General features: G+C 40.9%; 1 protein-coding gene across 1 annotated transcript in view; it reads left to right on the forward strand.

Moving 5' to 3' along the window:
* The window catches only part of SETBP1 (SET binding protein 1), a gene marked incomplete at both ends in the record, with an annotated part of 244339 nt that extends 226865 nt beyond the window's left edge, over nt 1–17474 (forward strand). The window contains 2 exons of the mRNA XM_080362046.1: nt 11281–11445; nt 16918–17474. Of these exons, the coding sequence (XP_080218172.1) occupies nt 11281–11445; nt 16918–17474 (722 nt within the window). The remainder of the gene's footprint in view (nt 1–11280; nt 11446–16917) is intronic.
* Between the last annotated feature and the right edge of the window lie 439 nt (nt 17475–17913).

Consider the following 17913-nt stretch of genomic DNA (forward strand, 5'->3'; position numbering starts at 1 on the left):
ATAAGGTACAAGAGAAAGGATAAACTTCAGCAAAAAGCTTGAATTCTAGATCTGTCTATTTGTTTTTTTCTCCATTCACAGTAAACCTGAGTTGTTGAAATAAAGTCAAACATTGTGCTAGGTTTGATAACATTGAAACATTTTAGTTGTCATAATGCCATTAAAGTCTTATATACCATAATGCTAGATAACTATTAAAGTTCCTCGTTGCTGAGGTTAATTGGCAATAACACTTATGATCTTACCTGTGCATCTGTATAAATAGATAGCAGTTTTCATATTGCAGTCAATTACTATGGTTTTCAGAATGGAAAGCAAAAAAATATCCCATATCTATTGATGTGAAATAAACGAGAGAGGAGAACAATGCATGCAGTCCCAGTGTGCGTTATTTTTCATCTCTGATGCTGATAAAGCTAACACTCATTTTAGTGATAAATCAGCATTACAGTAGGAGGAATGGACTCAGATATTAAAACAAAGCCATCAGGAAACCTTCTAAAAATAAAAACTCCTCTGTAACAGTCTCCTAGATTGCAGGGTATATAGGGACTTCTATAGAGTGCTGAGATATTACTTCAAATGCATGTCATACTTAGAGTATTTCTTATTCTATGAACTAGGTCATAGCTTGTTACAGATAAAGAAGAAAAATGAAATTACTAGGCTGCCCAGGAGGGAGAATGCCAAGTTGAAAGTCTGCACTCTTGTGTGTTCTTATCAGCTCCATGACTTTCAGCCCATCCTTATCCCAACCGTCCCCAAGTGCTTACCACCATGGCATAGCTGCCTTTGCTTGCAGCTGCAGTGAGAAGAAAGGTGTGGACCCCTCTAGGGAGTAGTTCAAATATTACAGGATTAAGTGAGATGATGGAGGTACCCACCTGGATCTTTTGTTTTCCTTTTGTGTAACAGTATGGGCAGCTGAGTTCAAGCAGCATCCCTGGCATTCTTTTCAAACACAGACATCACCACAGGACTACTTAAAGTGGTGTAATGCAAATATTGCTTTTCATTTAGAAAGAAAAAATATCGGCTGAATTTGTGCATCATACAGACGTTGTCTGTTGCTAAATTCATACACAAGGAGAATGAAGCCTTACCATATCTATGGGAAAATTGTCCTGTTTTGTTTTTTTTTTCAGTAGAAGACTTTCAATTGAAATTGGTCAGCAAGACTTTTGCTAATTATTTTGCTAGCTTCACTCATATTTCATCACGTTTTGTACACTGGATGTGCCTGAAAAATGGGTCAATCATTACACCAGCCTAGGCCTTGTGCCTCATTCATCCTTCCCTCACTAGCAACTTGCCTTTTCTGCCCATGCTTTGTGCCAGCACTCTCCTACCAAAGCTGTCAGTGTCCCGTTTCATCTGTGATAAATACGAACTGCTCCCAACACCATTTGCCTAGGGGATATCAGCTCTATCTGCCACATTTAAAAATGATCATCCCTGTTGTTAAGAAAAACAACAACTCAAAACACCACCCTTGACTTTTCTCATTATTTACAGAATGAAATTTCCCCATCTGTCTTTCCTCAGCTGTGTTCTTGAGAAAGAAATCCTGTCTTCTGTTTCCTTCCTTCCCAGCAAGCACATCCTCATCCACTATGACAGCTCATCTCTGTGTGACTACTCGTCTCTAGGTAGTTCCTTGCTCCTAGCTACACATCTTTTTATTTCTACCCCTCAGTATGCCTAATGGCTTTTTATGCCTTTAAAAAGAGCCCTTTACTTGGTTTTTGACCTGGCCCTCAAACAGTTCTTTTTCATTTCATTTCTTTCAAAGATTTTAATTTTTCTCCTTCCCCCTCTGCAACAGAATTTAGTTCTTCATCACCATGTATTAAATGATTCATTCTCTGAGATATTTCATGGTCGATTTCATTTCTCCAACACCATCGTTCTCTGTCTGTCTCTCTTGACTCTGTCAGTCTCCAACAACTGCAGACTGTAACTTTCTGCTCAACTAAAAGTTTCAAGCTCCGGGCAGGAAAAGCTTTTGCCTCTGAACCCATTAGCAAACCCCTTTAGCTTAAATCCCTGCTCACAAGGCCTCGGACTTTGACCCTCAATTAGCCTTTTTAAATCTTGAGTTCTTCTATTGTTAAATCTATTGATTTCTGTCATCTGCATAGAACTAACGTATTCCTCAACTTTAATCCAAGTTCTACGGGAAATCCTCATTTCATATGCTTGTCACTTCCTGACATGACAGAATTTGGTTACATCTTGCATGATGGGGACAAATCTTCCAGCAGGGCCTGTTGTGACAGGACAAGGGCTGATGGTTTTAAACTAGAGGAGGGGAAATTCAGGCTGGACATGAGGAAGAAATTGTTGGCCCTGAGGGTGGTGAGAGCCTGTCCTAGGTTGGCCAGAGAGGTGGTGGATGAACCATCCCTGGAGACACCCCAGGCCAGGCTGGACGGGGCTCTGAGCAACCTGAGCTGGTGAAGATGTCCCTGCTTATGGCGGGGGTGGTGCTGGATGAGCTTTGAAGGCCCCTCCAACTCAAACCATTCTGTGATTCTATGACATTTTCAAATCCCAATCTGACTCTGAAGGGCTATGGGACCTGGGAAGTGTCCCAGTGCAAGGGTTTAGAGGAGACTGGATACGAACACACAGCCTCCTTTGGTTATTGTCTTGTACTGTTCTGGAATATTAGCCGCTTCCACCAGTCTCCTGACTCAGACCCCCTCTGTTTTCAAGCTGGCAATATGCAGAGGAGAAGGGAAGAGAATTAGATGGAAGACTCAGGATTCTTCCTGTAACAGTACAGGGAAAACCAATCCCAAAGAAAAACCAAAAGGCAAGCTCAAGACTCTGTCTCCTAGGAAGTCTAATCCACTCCAAATTTAGGCTTGAAACAGGCAGGAGATCGGCCTTTTGAATCAAATTACAGATGATTGTCCTCTTAGCTAGAGGGACAATGGGTATCTGAGACTTACGATGAGCAAAATAATTCATCCTTACCCTTTCTTCCCTGAGTTTATTTCTTGTGTGGATAAGGCTAAGAGCTACATTGTTTTCAGACATTGCATGTCATTGTAGACTGACATTTCCTCAGCCTGCAGCTCCACACAGTCCTGGGACTGACCTCCCAAAAGTGGAAGGTGATCTGAAGCCTCAATAGACAACCCCACAGCTGTATATAGCAACAGCAGCTGCTCTGCTTGCTTAAGTGAAGCCTTGTGAGGCTTCAGGTATGCAGCAGTTGCCACTATGCTCCCTGTCAGGAAACACAATTATCTTCACGGAGACTTGCACCACACTTCTTGAACTCAGGCACAGAGATTCACCCAAGTAGAAAGGAATGGCAAGATGCATTTAACCTCATTAGTTTCAGCAGGGCTGACTTTGTGCAATCCATCAGTGTACAGATACATTAGGGGAACTAAACTATTTCCACATCTCATTTACATAATGGATGGGATGTGAAATGAGTCCTATGGAAGAGAAGTGCCCCGGAGGCACTAAAGTTTATCACAATATGTAAGAGTTCTTTTAGATCATTGCATTAAATTTCCACTAACAAGATAACAAATTAATTGTCTGTATTACTGTACTAACCCAAAGCGGATAAAGAGTATGATTTCAGCTAAGGAAGGCAGCTGTTTAAGACAGCTTGGTGCTTATAGGAGAAGGCAGAAGAGATTAGTATGCCTCCCAGCATTTGTGTGCCATGATGCCAGCCCTACTCCTGCCCCTTTAAGAAATCTGGCTCTTCTCTAATCTGATGTTGGACTTGAGCTTTATTAGTGAAGTGAGGGAGAATGGGTAAATCAACTGTATCAGACAAGCCTCAGGACATCTGGAAATTGATCATTCTGCAGAAATAAGCACTCCGTGTTTATTAGCTGGGAGTTCATCACTATCGCTTCTCTTTATCCAATTCCTAAGAGATTTCAAAGCTATCATCATAGCATTAGCTCTTCTGACTGTGCTACTACAGATAAAGATCAGAAGATCTATCTAATGACAGCTTTTTTGGTCTCCCTCTTTCTTTCTCTAAAGCTATCCTGATTTGGAAAAAAAAAAAAAAAAAAAAAAAAAGTAGGAAAATAGGTATAATGAAAAATAGCTGGAATTAAATAAAGCAGTCTCTGTGTCTTAAATTTTTGCCTGTTGGCAACAAGAGCAATTTTTATCATTATTATTCTATAGAACTTGTTTTCATTCAAGGAGACATACCCTGCAGAATAGAAAATCCTTGATAGAAGGGGTGGAATTCGAAGTTTCTACTGTGGTGATGGAAAAGAGAGGAAGATGAAAGAACCTAAAGTCATAAAGCAGCTCTGTACATTGAAAGTACAGTTATTTTTAAATGATAATACATGTCAAATAGAAGCGAGGGAAATGAATTCCATAAGTTAGGAAGGTAATAATATTACTTTAAGAAGAATAATTACTTTTCTTAACTACATTTATCACATAGTAATTCAGTTCTCCATTCTGGAATACGATGCAAGCCAAACTTTTGACTGATTTATTTAAAATCAGCCGTAAGAATAGATTCACCCAGATACAACGTTTCTTCTGGCTCTTTAAAATGGAGAAGTTGTCAAAATGCAAATACTCTGACTAACTCCGTGTTTAGGTGTGCATTCCTGCACAGCTGCATTGCACAGCTCCATTGTGCAAAGACACCAGGAAAAAAATTGTCTGTAAGAGTTTTATGATAACAATGGTCAGATGAATAACAATTTCAGTACAGCCATGCATTTCTAGAAATCTGCAGGAAATATGAAATCTGATGCAATTAACTCTCCAAAGAAAACTTTTCCTTAGTAAAAGCTTCACTGAGATCAATTTATAGGAGCTGATTTTCTCTGTTTTCTAATGGAAAGTTAGTATTTATTATCTCCAGCCTGGGTGTGCATTGTGCTAGATTCTGTACACAAATTAAAGAAGAAAAGGTGAATTTTATCTGAGAACCTTTCCATGTAAGTACAATATGAGGGAAAACAGATGAATGCAATAAGCCAAGTGAGAATGATTTAACAGTAAATAGCTGATTAATCGGTTTGTACAGAGCCTGGCACAATGGAGCTAGACCACATTACTTGCAATGGAAGTACTTACTAACGACAACAATAAATGACTGGGCTTCTGAAATTAATATATTAATTGTCAGTCAGAGCTCAGAAGTTACTTAGCCAGTGGATGAAGAATTCCAGTTTTTTTTTTTTTTTTTTATCCGAAGTATCAGGGGACCCATAAATCTTTAAGAAAAAGGCCAGTTTCACATCAATATTGTGTTTCCTCATACACAGCCTTTCCACCTGTCTACTTTGAACTAGAGCAGTGCTTCTCCTGATTCACTCTTTTACTTATGATCATCATGATTTCTTATTTATAATCACATCTTCATTGTTTGGGATTTGTTCTCCATTTCTCTCCTCACTTTTGAAGCTGTCTTTTTCCTTTGGCCTTTCTCATTTAACAAATAATGATCAATTTCCTCCCTGCTTTGCCAAGCATTGCTCACTTGCATGTGCATGCAGTATTGTCCACAATATCAGCAAGGCTCAGGAAATTTCAGTTATGAGTCTTTCATGGTATGACGTGAGTTCTAATTTGGAGGAAATGCACAAATATCGATAGAAGGACATTAAATGAGGTCTGAATCAGGCCACCTGTATACATCATCTTGTTCTCTCTCTGCAGCAGCAACAAAGGATAAAATGAACCAGAATCATGGATGTGTGTGTGTGAATTTTCTGAACCCCCTGTTGCAGATGATTTATTTGCACCTGATTCAAAGATGGGTTGAACTGGGAGGTTCTCTTATGTAAGACCTTCTAAACAAAGCAACCCAAATTAGAAGAAAAAGTCCAATAAAAGGTGATGATATGATGCCAGCAGGTCCATCCACTCAAAGGACAGCACCCCTACTACTGCAGCATGAATTACAGTCTTGTGAGCAAATCACTGCACCTCTGTGCATTTCCAGCAGTGGCCCCAAGTCTCTGCATTTTGGTATCTGTGGAAGAAGCCTAGTGGTTCTTCTTTATTGGCTGCTCCAGATCCATAAATTACTCCTGTACCTCAATTTAGATGAGAATTTCAACGAGGCAAGTGATATAGGCTGGAGAAACCTAGTGCCTAAAACGAAAGACAGATGGCTGAACCCATGATTCACCAGCGATGAGCTGCAATTGAGCCATGTAGACTTTGAAGTTATTCGTTACATTTGTGTCTCTTCTGTAGGGGGATGATTTTCCTCAATGATTTGTATGACCTTGCTAAACCCAGATAGGTGGTAATTGAGCAGCAACTACTTCTTCAGAAGAAACAGAATAAAAATATTGAAAATATTGACTCACCCCAAAGGCAGTAAGCAGCACTTTGGTCTTTGACCTTTAAGCATCCTAGGGTATTCAATAACCTGGCTGTTAGATGCTGTGCCTGCCACTGATTTTGATTTGGGAGTAGTTTAACCTTGAACCAAGATCCAAGTAACCACGGCAACAGGAAGTCAACCTCTCCATCCAAGGAGTGGGAATCCATAAATCAAGGTCCCTAATGCAAACACTGTGTGCAGGTAGAGATTTGAGAGGATAAGTGGTTTGTGAGGGATTACCTTTGAAAAAATGAATGACTGTCCCTTGATATGTTGAAGCACAGCTTCACAGAGACTTTTTTTTTTTTTAATCAATAGAGGTCAACAGGTTACAGCTGCATGTTTTCATATGACTCTTTATATAGACCCTTCAGTTTAATTAGAACCAGATGTTAAATTTATGAGGTTGTTAGCATTATTACGTACCATATGCACATGCATATATGTGTATATGTATTGATACATACACTCATACATGCATGTTTATTGCATACAAACTACATTCATGAATAAGCAATGTTTAATGCTCAAACTCAAGCACTGTGGAGTCATGAAACCTCAGTTTTGCATATGCACAGTTCCTTAGTTCTGTGATCCCATAGGCGTAATTACCTAGTTGAATATCCCAGTTATTCTATGGGACACTGCTTTATTCAATGTATAGCTCTCATCTAATGAGCAGCTATTTGGTAGCTGGATTTTCCTCTTGCTATTCAGCATGTGACATCATGTCTCATTTATTCCCCATTTCTAAGCCTTGGCGTGAATAGATGAATGTTTCATGAATGTTGATAATTTTATTTTCTCAGCGCTGCTCTTGAGCTGAGGGGTATATTATTGTTCTCATTTGCAATAGGGAAGCTGAGCAGAGAGAGAATGAAATTGAATAGATACAATTTGAGATCCTTAATACTTGATTTGAGACTCTAGAAGGATATGTGGTCTAATAGAAGACTACTCTGCATATCTCCGCCAAGCCATGACCTGTAATTCTGTCTTGCTCCTGACTGTTTCTATGCTCAGACCCATTCTTTTCCCTTAAATGCACAGGTTGATATCAGGTCACAGGTTTATCAGGATTCATACCCCAGACTAGGCTACTCTGTAACTCTGCCCTTCAAACTCCTCTCACCAGTGCAGGTCTTCTCTGGCTGAGTCTGGTCGAGATCTCTTCCACAGTTTCTGACATAACCCATAGGTCTCCTGATATTTCTTATTTTGTGTATGAGGGACAAAAATAGGGTCTGCTCATAGCAGCTCCAAGCTGCAAAAACAAGGAAATATTGATTGGTATCTGGAGAGGCTGACTGCAACTAACAGACAGAGAAGTTTGTGCAGCAGTTTCAGGCCCTGCTTTGAGAACTTCCTGATCTTCTGGAAAAATATGAGGAAGAGGCTGAGGTATTTCATGCCTTCTTTGCCTCAGTCTTTAATAGTAAGGCCAGTTGTTCTTGGGGTACCCATTCCTCGGATCTTGAAGACAGGGACAGGAAGGAGAAAGAAGCCCCTGTAATCCAAGGGGATGGATAGGAATCCACACAAGGGTTCTGAAGCACCTGGCAGAGGTGCTCAATAAGCCCCTTTCCATCATTTATCAGTAGTCCTGGCTAACCAGAGAGGTTTCAGTTGACTGGTAGTTACCAAATGTGAAGTCTATCTACAAGAAGGGACAGAAAAAGGATCCAGAGAACTACAGACTTATCAGTCTGACCTTGGTGACAGGGAAGATTATGGAACAGATCATCCTGAGTGCTATCGTGCCGAACTTAAGGTATAAACAGGTGATCAGGTCTAGTCAGCATGAGGCTTGGATCAGGGAAATTGTGGAGATATACCACATCGAATCTGAGTGGCAAATTGAATTAAGCAAAGGTGTCAGGAGACTTATATGAATGACCAAGGAGCTCCTGACTTATGCCATACAAAAAGGAAGAAAAAAAAATAAGTGAAAGCAGGAACAGGTGACCTGAAGAACTAAGAAGGCAATGTCCAAGAGTCTAGGGATGGGTTTTGGAAGCCAAAGCCTATATGGAGTTCAATTTAGCAAGGGCAGAAGGGTAGCAAGAAACGTCTCTGCAAGTACATAAGGAGAAAAAAGCAGCCTAGAGAAAATGTGGGACCACTGCTGAATGGAATAGGGACTCCTTCTCTTATTTGCCTTGATTGTGGGTGGTAAGACTGGCCTTCAGGAATCCCAGGCCCCTGAGACTGGTGAGGAAAGAAAGCTACTCTTGGTGAAGGAGGATCTGGTTAGGGAACATCTGAACAAACCGGACATAAATAAGTCTATGTTACTTGAAAGGATGCATCCGAAAGTGCCAAGAGAGCTGGCTAAAGTCATTTTGAGGCCACTCTTGACTATTTTTGAAAGGTCGTGGTGATCAAGAGTGGATCCTGAGGACTAGAAGAGAGCACATATCAGCCCAGTGAGGGCAAGAAGAAAGACCCAGGGAGAAATAAACTGGCCAGACTCATCTTAATCCCTCAGAAGACGATGAAGCCTGGAAAGTATTTCCAGGCATGTGAAGGATAAGAAGGTGAACAGGAGTAGTCAGTACAGATTTATGAAGGGAAAATCATGGCTTATCAACCTGATGTTGCTTATCTAAACTTCAGCAAGTCTTTTAAACACTGTTTCCTATAACCTCCTCACAGACAAACTGAAGAAATACAGACTAGATAAATGTACAATGAGGTGGACTGAAAACTGGCTGAACTGACAGGTTCAGAGGGTTGTGATCAGTGGCGTGCACCAAGTGGTGCACCCAAGGTGTTGATACTGGAGACAAAATTATTTAACATTTTAATTAATGACATAGGTGATAGGGTAGAGTTCACCTTCAGCAAATTTGGAGAAGATACAAAACTGGGGGGAGTGGTTGATATGCCATAGGGTCATACTGTCATCCAGAGGGACCTTGACAGGCTGGAGAAATGGGGTCACAAGAACTTCATGAATTTCAACAAAGACAAGTACAAAGTCCTGCACCCGGGGAGGAGTAACTCCATGTACCATTAAATGTTGTGGACTGACCAGCTGGAAAGCAGCTTGGCAGAAAAGGCCCTGGGGGGCCCTAGTGGACAAAAAAGTTGACCATGATCCTGCAATGTGCCCTTGCTGCAAGGAAGGCCAAGAGCTTCCTGTGCTACATTAGGACAAGCATCGCCAGCATATCAAGGGAAGATATCTTTCCCATTTTGCAGCACTGGTGAGGCCATACCTGGAGCAGTGTGTTCATTTCTGGACTCCTCAGGGCGACAGACATATGGGCATACACGAGAGAGTCCAACAAAAGACTGCAAAAATGACTGAGGGTCTGGAGCATCTCTCCTGTGAAGAAGGACTAAGACAGCTGAGACTGTTCAGCCTGGAGAAGAGAAAGCTTAGGGGGATCTTATCTATCTAATGGGAAAGAGTCGAGAAAATGGAGCTAGACTGTTCTCAGGTGTGCCCAGTGACAAGACAAGAGGCAGTGGGCACCAAATGAAACACAGAAGATCACGTCTGAACTTCACAAACCACGTTTTTACTGTGAGGACTGAGCACTTGAAGAAGTCACACAGAGAGGTTATGAAGTCTCCCTCCTTGGAGATTTTCAGAACTTGACCTGACATAGTCCAGAGCAAACTACTCTAGCTGAGTCTGCTCGAGCAGGGTGGGGTGGACTAAGTGATCTCAAGAGGAGACGTCCAGTCTCAGCTGCTTTGTGATTATTGAATCTTCATATAATTTAAGGCCAATGTGCAGGTTGATATTGGAAAAGAGAAGGAATTTATGAGCTATTACCCTCAAAAACTGAATGACTCTCCTGGATATGTTAAAGTCCATCATCACAGAAATTGTGAGAGGTTTTCATAAGTTGGCACAGACACAATACAAAGTCCTCACCCTAGGAGACTTTTATTCTCTTCTCAAAAGAGTGGGTCTACTGAACTTTTACAAAGCATCAGCTGCTAGGAGCTTTCTAAAATGGATAAAACCCCTCCCAGTCTGATTGTAAAAAGTGTCTGATGCATTCTATCTTCCTTTCAACTTGGTAAATTCATACAGATGTAACATGTATGGACACAGGTGAACTCACAGAAATATTACATATAAATGGGTGGATAGACATGCAGATGTATTAGGCAGATATGTAATATGAAAAATTTCAATCTCAGCAGTTGAAATTTGACACATTTACTAGGAAAAAGAAAAAGATGGGTTCAACTCATAAGGGAGTTTGAGAAACATTGTTAAGGGAGGTACCTACCAACCCAGCGTTCATGAGTTTTAATTTTCTGGAATATTTGACCTCTTTGGTATATTTCTTCCGCTCATTTCTTCTACATCGTAATCCCCAGGTAGAAAAATATAAGACAATTTGCTCTTTTTCTGAAATTCCACCTCTTTAATGAGTTGCGAATTCAATTTTCATTAGGAAGGGTATTCCTAAAAAATAAGTATAAATGTCTACTAGACAGGGAATTACAGACTGATGCTGTTCCCAATGCCTGCTCCTTTCTCAGACAAAGCATGCACTAAGTCAAGTCATTATAGAGGAGAAGTGTGTGAGTGTGGAGAATACACTATACAGAGAATGATGAATAGACAGTCTCACTAAACACCGTAATGAAGCATGTCTGTCTTTATACATGTATCAGAGTGTGCTTTTCCTTGAAAAATAAAAAGTAGTAATGTCAAATTATTATGTTGGTTTACGATTGTCTGTAGAGATCAATGGTGGCACATCCTGAAGCAAAATTATTAAAAAAAAAAAAAAAAAGTCATGATCCTTGCTAGTATCAAGACCATATTACAGGCATACACACAAGAAAGTATGGAAATATATCACAGTAGCAAGGACAGTAACCTACTACTCCTTTCCAGATATTCCCCAGACAAGTTGCTTTATCAATATTCATCCAAATTTTCTTTCCTTCTACAGGAATTGCAGGTCCTCACTTAAAAGCAGACCAGGCTTCACTTCATAGTAAAATGGAAAGTTCTGCCTGTAACATGATGACCAGAAGGAAACCAGCAGCTGTTGACAGTGTTGTAATGCCGACTCCAGTATTATCTCTCCTACCTTCATCAGCAACATCTGAAGCAGGTTATATTGTTTCCCTCCATCCCTTTTATTTCCTCCCCGTCTTCTTCCTTCTGACATTGCACTGAACAACGTGTGCACATACTGCTCTTCCCGATTGGAGAAGTGGCTGCAAATGTGCATATCTAATGTGATAATCAGGCTGTAATTTTTCTAACACTTTCTTATCATGATCATATCTTGGCATATCAAATCTACTTTATTCGAATACCACCACTTGCGCAATAATGAGGACGCAAGTAGCACCAGCCTGCATGGTCTAGCAGGGGACTCTCGGGTTCCTTTCTCAGCCCCGTTGTTCATTTATTTGAACGTTCCCATCCCTGTAACATGAACATGCTGAATACACAGTGAATAGCTAAGGAGCAGCTAAGATTTCTTTCTGCATACTTCAATGATTTTAGCATAATATTCTGTCTTGCAAATGTGAAATCGTCTGGGGCAATGAACAGTGATTTAAAATATATCAGAATAAATAAGTCAGAACAGCATGTTTTTCAATCAACTTAGGTTTTGTGCTTCTCTTTTGAATCAGATCAGAAAGTGATAGCTTTATACAGTCAGAAATTGAGCCAAGTCATTCAGGCATCATCATGCCTTTTCTTGGGCATGGATAGAGAAGTCAATCTTTCGTTGTGTCTTAATTTCCAGTGAACAGGGAACACACAGTACATTACTCTACATGCAACCATTAGGACTTTCATAGTCTCATCAAACCATTGATTCCACATTCACAAAAACTGTATTTGTATTGCAGATATATGGAATGATTATATATCTAATTATGCGTTTGAAAGTGCTATTTCACTGTACTCCTTTTGATTTTCCTCTCATTTCCTGCATAAATAGTGAAAGAAAGAAATCCGTGCTGTAAAGTAGACTCTATAAAGCTATTTTTTTATATTAAAAAAAAATCAGAATTCTCTGTTTAGTCTTTAATACTTTCCTATATATATAAATTAAGGACAGATTTTTAATGCAGCAGAGAATTAAAGCACACAAATATTTTATGATCAGTTTCAAGATGAAAGTGTATGCTTGACTGCATAGTTCATTCTTTCCATTTTCAGAAGTCTAATTAAATTGTTGGTTTATCTGTAGCCCAGATGTTGAAATAATTTAGTGAAAACTGAAAGAAACTGTGTTAATGGGAAAATAGGACAGTGCTATGGGTTTTCTGTAATTAATAGGGAGCTCTTTGAAAATTTCTCATTCAAGCCCAGTCGACAAACCGAGCCCAGCTGTTGAGCAAACAGTCTTCTCTATGTCGAGTTCTTGCAAGTGGCCTCAGGCAACTCCAAAGGGATGGAGAATGACAGGCAGTAAGAAGGATCCTTAGTGCTACAGACATAACAAAGCCATGCAGAATAAAGTCAGGGGAGCGGTGGGGAACTTCCAAGGGGTCTGACCTGTCTGGGCTCTCCTCCTCATTTAACACGGCTGTGCTGGTCCTTGGAAATGTATATTTTTGTTAGGGATTTCTCTCTTTGCCTCAGAAGCTATTTCCAGCACCATATCAATCCTTCATGACTTCCTGGCATGGCCTGTGGCTGTTTCAATTTGTCTCTGTCTGTGAGACAGAGGCTCACTGCATCTGCGTACCCCAGGGAGGGGAGAAACATTGGGCTTCCATGTGCCATATTTTAAATGTAGAACACTGGATTTTAAGACTAACGCTGGTTCTTGCTTGTTTGGGGCTGCTAGATGAGGTTGTTTGGAAAGTGGGCAAAGGACGGAGGAAAAGTAAAAAAGCCTGCGCTGCACCAAGTGTTTCTAGTTTCTCTTCACTTTGGGCTAGATTGTGGTGAATATATTCAGCTCTTCACAAGGCAGCACGTGGCCACACAGCCTAGGAAGGTGTGGGGAGATAACTGTGTGTCCCCTTGCACCCCCAGCAGATGGAGGTTGCCATTGTGTTGGGTCATCTCTGTGGGAGCATATTCCTTTTTTTGTATGCCTGCTTGCAGATATGGTGTTACTAATCCCCACCTCCTCTTCAGCTACTTTTAGATTAATTCCACCAACTAGAGCAAGATGAAAGTCTTCCTCCCAAAGCAAGACTTCCACATGCAAACAAGAAAGTATGTGTAGGAAGAGAACAACAAAGCCTAAAAACAATGCAGACCAACCTGAGTCCAGAGTTGAGCAGTATCTGTCTGGATAAAATGGAAAAGATTAGTACTTAGCTTTGGTTTTCAGCCGTGCAGTATATCACATGGCAATATAGCAAAGTATTTTATATCAAAGATTGCTCACGAAGAGCTTCCAGATGAGTTGATAACACCTAATGGCTCTCACTTCAATAGTGGTTTATTTTGGCAGATCTCCTTGATATTTTGTCATATGCACACCTCATCAAATCTTCCCCCTGCAGACCCATCAGGCTCTTTTCCGCAGTCTCCCTACACCAAATGTAGAATCAGATGTCCCTGACTCTTAATAGTCAAAATTCTATTTGGTTTTGTAATATTTCCTTTAAAAACATGACTTGAAGGTATATTACTTATTCAGTACATGCATTCTGAATATTGGCAGACTATGTAACACAACTCAAATACTTTCTAAAGTTTGCAGGTTCAGAGGTTTGCTAGGGAGAGAAGCAAAAGCATTCTTAGTAGCTTCTAGCAAGTTTCCAGAGAAAGTTATAAACACTCTAAAGCATTTATAAAAGAAAAAAAAAAAAAAAAAAAAAGCAGTTAGCCAGCACAGAACTGCATAGCAGTCCTTTTTTTTTTCCTAAATGAGAAAATTAGTTTCAATCCAAAAGCAAACAGACTGACAGCTTGCTATGTTTTAGGATGGCAAAAACATATTTAAACAATGTGAAGGAAGACAATGCGAAGTGGCATTCAGCTCATAGTTACAAGTATAGATACCTACCCACAACTGCCTGCATACTAGTTAATTTTGGGGAACTAGGCAGTTTGGCAGAAAGTTGATGTATACAGTTGCTCCACTTGGGCACTGCCTAGTCACCATCAAACTCCACTCAGGTTTCTAAGTCTGGATGTCCTGGACCTGGCGTGCCCATGACACCTGTTGGATTTGGCAGGATGCACAGGACACTTGCACCTTCCTTATCCAGTATCAGAGTGTCAGAAGGATGTCCATGGTCATCTTAAATCACATTGAATTCCCACTTCAGAAACAGAGATTACTACTCCACAGATGAGATCTCCATTGGCTGTGGTTGGGTGGTAATACTGAACTGCAGAAACAACTGACTGCTGATAATTCTCAGTAAAGACATGAAATATCTGCAGATACATGGTTAATGCTTAATTTGGAATTAATTTCCTGTCCTTTGGCTTTCTTTCCAATGAAGCTGAGAGTAATGCCAAATCTCCTGATTTCACCACAAACCTTGCATTTTTTCCTATATTTTTGCTGAAATTCCCATCTTCAAGATTTCCATCATCAACTGAAAAATTTGAGCTTTATTTTCTAAAAATTTATTTTCTAAAAAAAATGCAATGAGTATAGGAATTAAAAAAAAAAAAAAAAAGAAAATGCAAAAAAATTGACGGTGAATATAAAGAGTGTGCAAACTGTTTGACTTCTCAAATCTTCTGTGCTGAAACTACTCTCAGTATCTGGGAGGGTACTAAAAGGAGTCGAAAGCTTAGGGCTGGAAATATTGGGACTATATATTTCAGACTCCAGCGTGGCCAGATTAGGGTAATCTTTTTTTGTGAGAGGGATCTAACCTTTTTTGATCAGACAACTGAGAAATATCTCACTGCCACTTGCCCTTGTATCTACACTTTAGAGGTCACCTTCTTGAGAGGAATTTTGTGCAACTAGTGGGCTTTTCCCGAGCAACTTGGATATTTCATTTCCTTCCTATTTTTCTTTCGTACCAAAATGACTGCATTCCTCTTTTGTCCTCTGTGAATCACAAACTGCAAGTGGGTTTTATTTTTCTTTTTGGTGTGGGGAGTGCATTACATATGGAAAATGTATTTTATTTTGTAATTAATGAAAACCAGATTTGGGGAAGTTGGCCATCCAGGTCTTTATTTATAAGAGAGCATATGTCTGTGTTTTGTTTATGACTCACTCCTACTTCTTGCATTGTAACTCGGGTTTGTTTATGCAAGATCTTTGCTGGATCCAAGCAACATGGTGGTATAAGAGCCAATAAATTACGTTCTCCATGAGGGGAGGACAGCGAGTGAGGTTTGTATGCTGAATCTGTCATAACCCATAGCAAGCAAGAGGATATTCTATAACTTGACAGCTCCTGGTTATCTACAGAAAATGCTACAATAGCAACTTTATTTAAACTACTGCTAGAAGATTAGCCTGTTAGCCATGAAGGGAGTGATAACCCCAAAATGAACCCTTCTTGAAACCTTGGCTGCTCTGGAAACTTCAAGGATTTCAAACTCAAATGACTGTTTGACAGTCAGATGTAAATTAAATTTGCAAGTAGATGTGGGCTGAGGTTAATTTAGTAGGATATTTTTTTTCTTTACTGAAGAGAAATTCTGAACTCCATCATTTCTTTTCCAGCAGCACAGAATGGATATGTTAGGAGTGAAAGGGAGCACCCGTTATTGCAATAGCAGAATTAATACGTTCTGTTTCTCTCACAAAGGGGTAGTTACTTATAATCTCTGTTCAAATCCTAAAGTCTGAACAGATGCCACATTCAGTAAAGGACGGTGAGACAATTTAAGAAAAACAAGCAAGGTCTCATGTCTTAATCAAAGGACCAGGAGCCAAGAAATGCTGGGTACTCTTTCCAGCTCTGACAATGACTCACAACGTGACCTTGGCAAGAGTCTTAAGTGCTTTGGACTTCATTCATATCTAAAGTAAGTGATCTGAACCAGGAGTAAGCTCACTTCAGGGGCCACTAAAGTTAATTATATGACTGAGTAGTTTCAGCTAGTGTCTGTGAAGATGGTAGTAAAGAAACCCAGGCAGGGATAATGAATTTGCCACAGGCGAAGCAACCCACTCAGCTTGTTTGTGCCCACTACTTTCAGTAACAAACACTTTTCATACTGGCAGCCATGGCAAGCATTAAACACCGTGGTGAGTACACCAGGAGAGTATGTTTGGAGTATAGAAAGTTTAAGGTGGGCCAATGTGACAGCTATCCTAAGCAACCCTTCCTTCCATCCCACTAGAGGTTTAGAAATGAAAATGAAGCAAATCCATGGTAAAACATTGCTGTAGAAAAGCCCTGTTACTTTAGAAGAGGGGAGAGATATAAAGAAGTCTCTGAGTATTGCTTAATAGTCAAAGTTGTGTTTTAATCTAGGACTGTAATAAATAATCTTTTAACTTTGTCTTAGTTGTTTTCCTATGCATAATCCTTCCTCGTAGTCATTACTTTTTAAGTAGTCACGTTCAGTTTACTGGACTTGAAAGCATCCAGGCTTTGTGGCACTGAAATCAGACAATGGAGAGTTTCCATTTGCTGTTGTTTGACCCACCCCTGTTTCTGACCTTGTCTCCCAACAGCCAGCCCACCACTGAAAAAACGGTTCAAGCGCCGTGAAATAGAAGCGATCCAGTGCGAAGTGCGCAAGATGTGCAACTACACCAAGATCCTGTCCACAAAGAAGAACCTGGATCATGTGAACAAGATCCTGAAAGCCAAGCGGCTGCAGAGACAATCAAAGACAGGCAATAACTTCGTCAAGAAGCGAAGGGGGCGTCCTCGGAAGCAACCCCTCTCCTTCGATGAAGACTCCAGAGACCAAATGCCCGTTCTGGAAAAATGTGTTGACCTTCCCAGCAAAAGAGGTCAGAGACCAACACTCAACCCTTTGATATTGGAGCAAGCAGCCACTCAAGACACAATCATGGCCACCATCGAGGCTGTCATACACATGGCACGAGAGACGCCACCTCTTCCACCTCCTCTTCCTCCTCCCCCTCCCCCACCCCCTCTCCATCTTCCCCGGACGCCTCGTGTTGGGAAAAGGAAAAGCAAGTCCATGCAGGAGGACGAGGAGGACATGAAAGTGAAGCGGCACCGCAAGGGCCGAGGGAGCGAGGGCGACGGCCTTCCCTAGGGCCAGCCAAGCTCGCCGCATTTCGGGCGCCGGTAGCAGGGCACGTTGGGATGGAGGGACCGAAGACACACGGTTCACTTCGTCCCCGCGGCAGCAGCAGACTTATCCCTTTGGCGGCCAAAACCCGCCATGGAGAGCTGTGCCCACCGGCGTTCTCATCTTCCTCTTCATCTCTTTAGCCCCAGGACCCCACAGGAAAGAGGTGGGGAAAGGGTGCAGAAAAGGTGAGGGGTGAGGGAAATAATGGGGATGTGTGTCACATTTGGGGATATTATTGTATTATCTACTTTTCAGAGTTTCCAAAACTAATCAGCATCTCAGTATTGCTGTTCTCATACCGTACCTGGAGACAGGGAGGTTGTCCTGGCAGAGAGCTGAATGTTGTCGCTAGGGCTGCACACTCCACTCCAATTTGGCAGGCCAGGTGAAACTAAGAGTA

This window comes from Nesoenas mayeri (assembly GCF_963082525.1).
Source record: "Nesoenas mayeri genome assembly, chromosome: Z".
NCBI lineage: Eukaryota > Metazoa > Chordata > Aves > Columbiformes > Columbidae > Nesoenas > Nesoenas mayeri.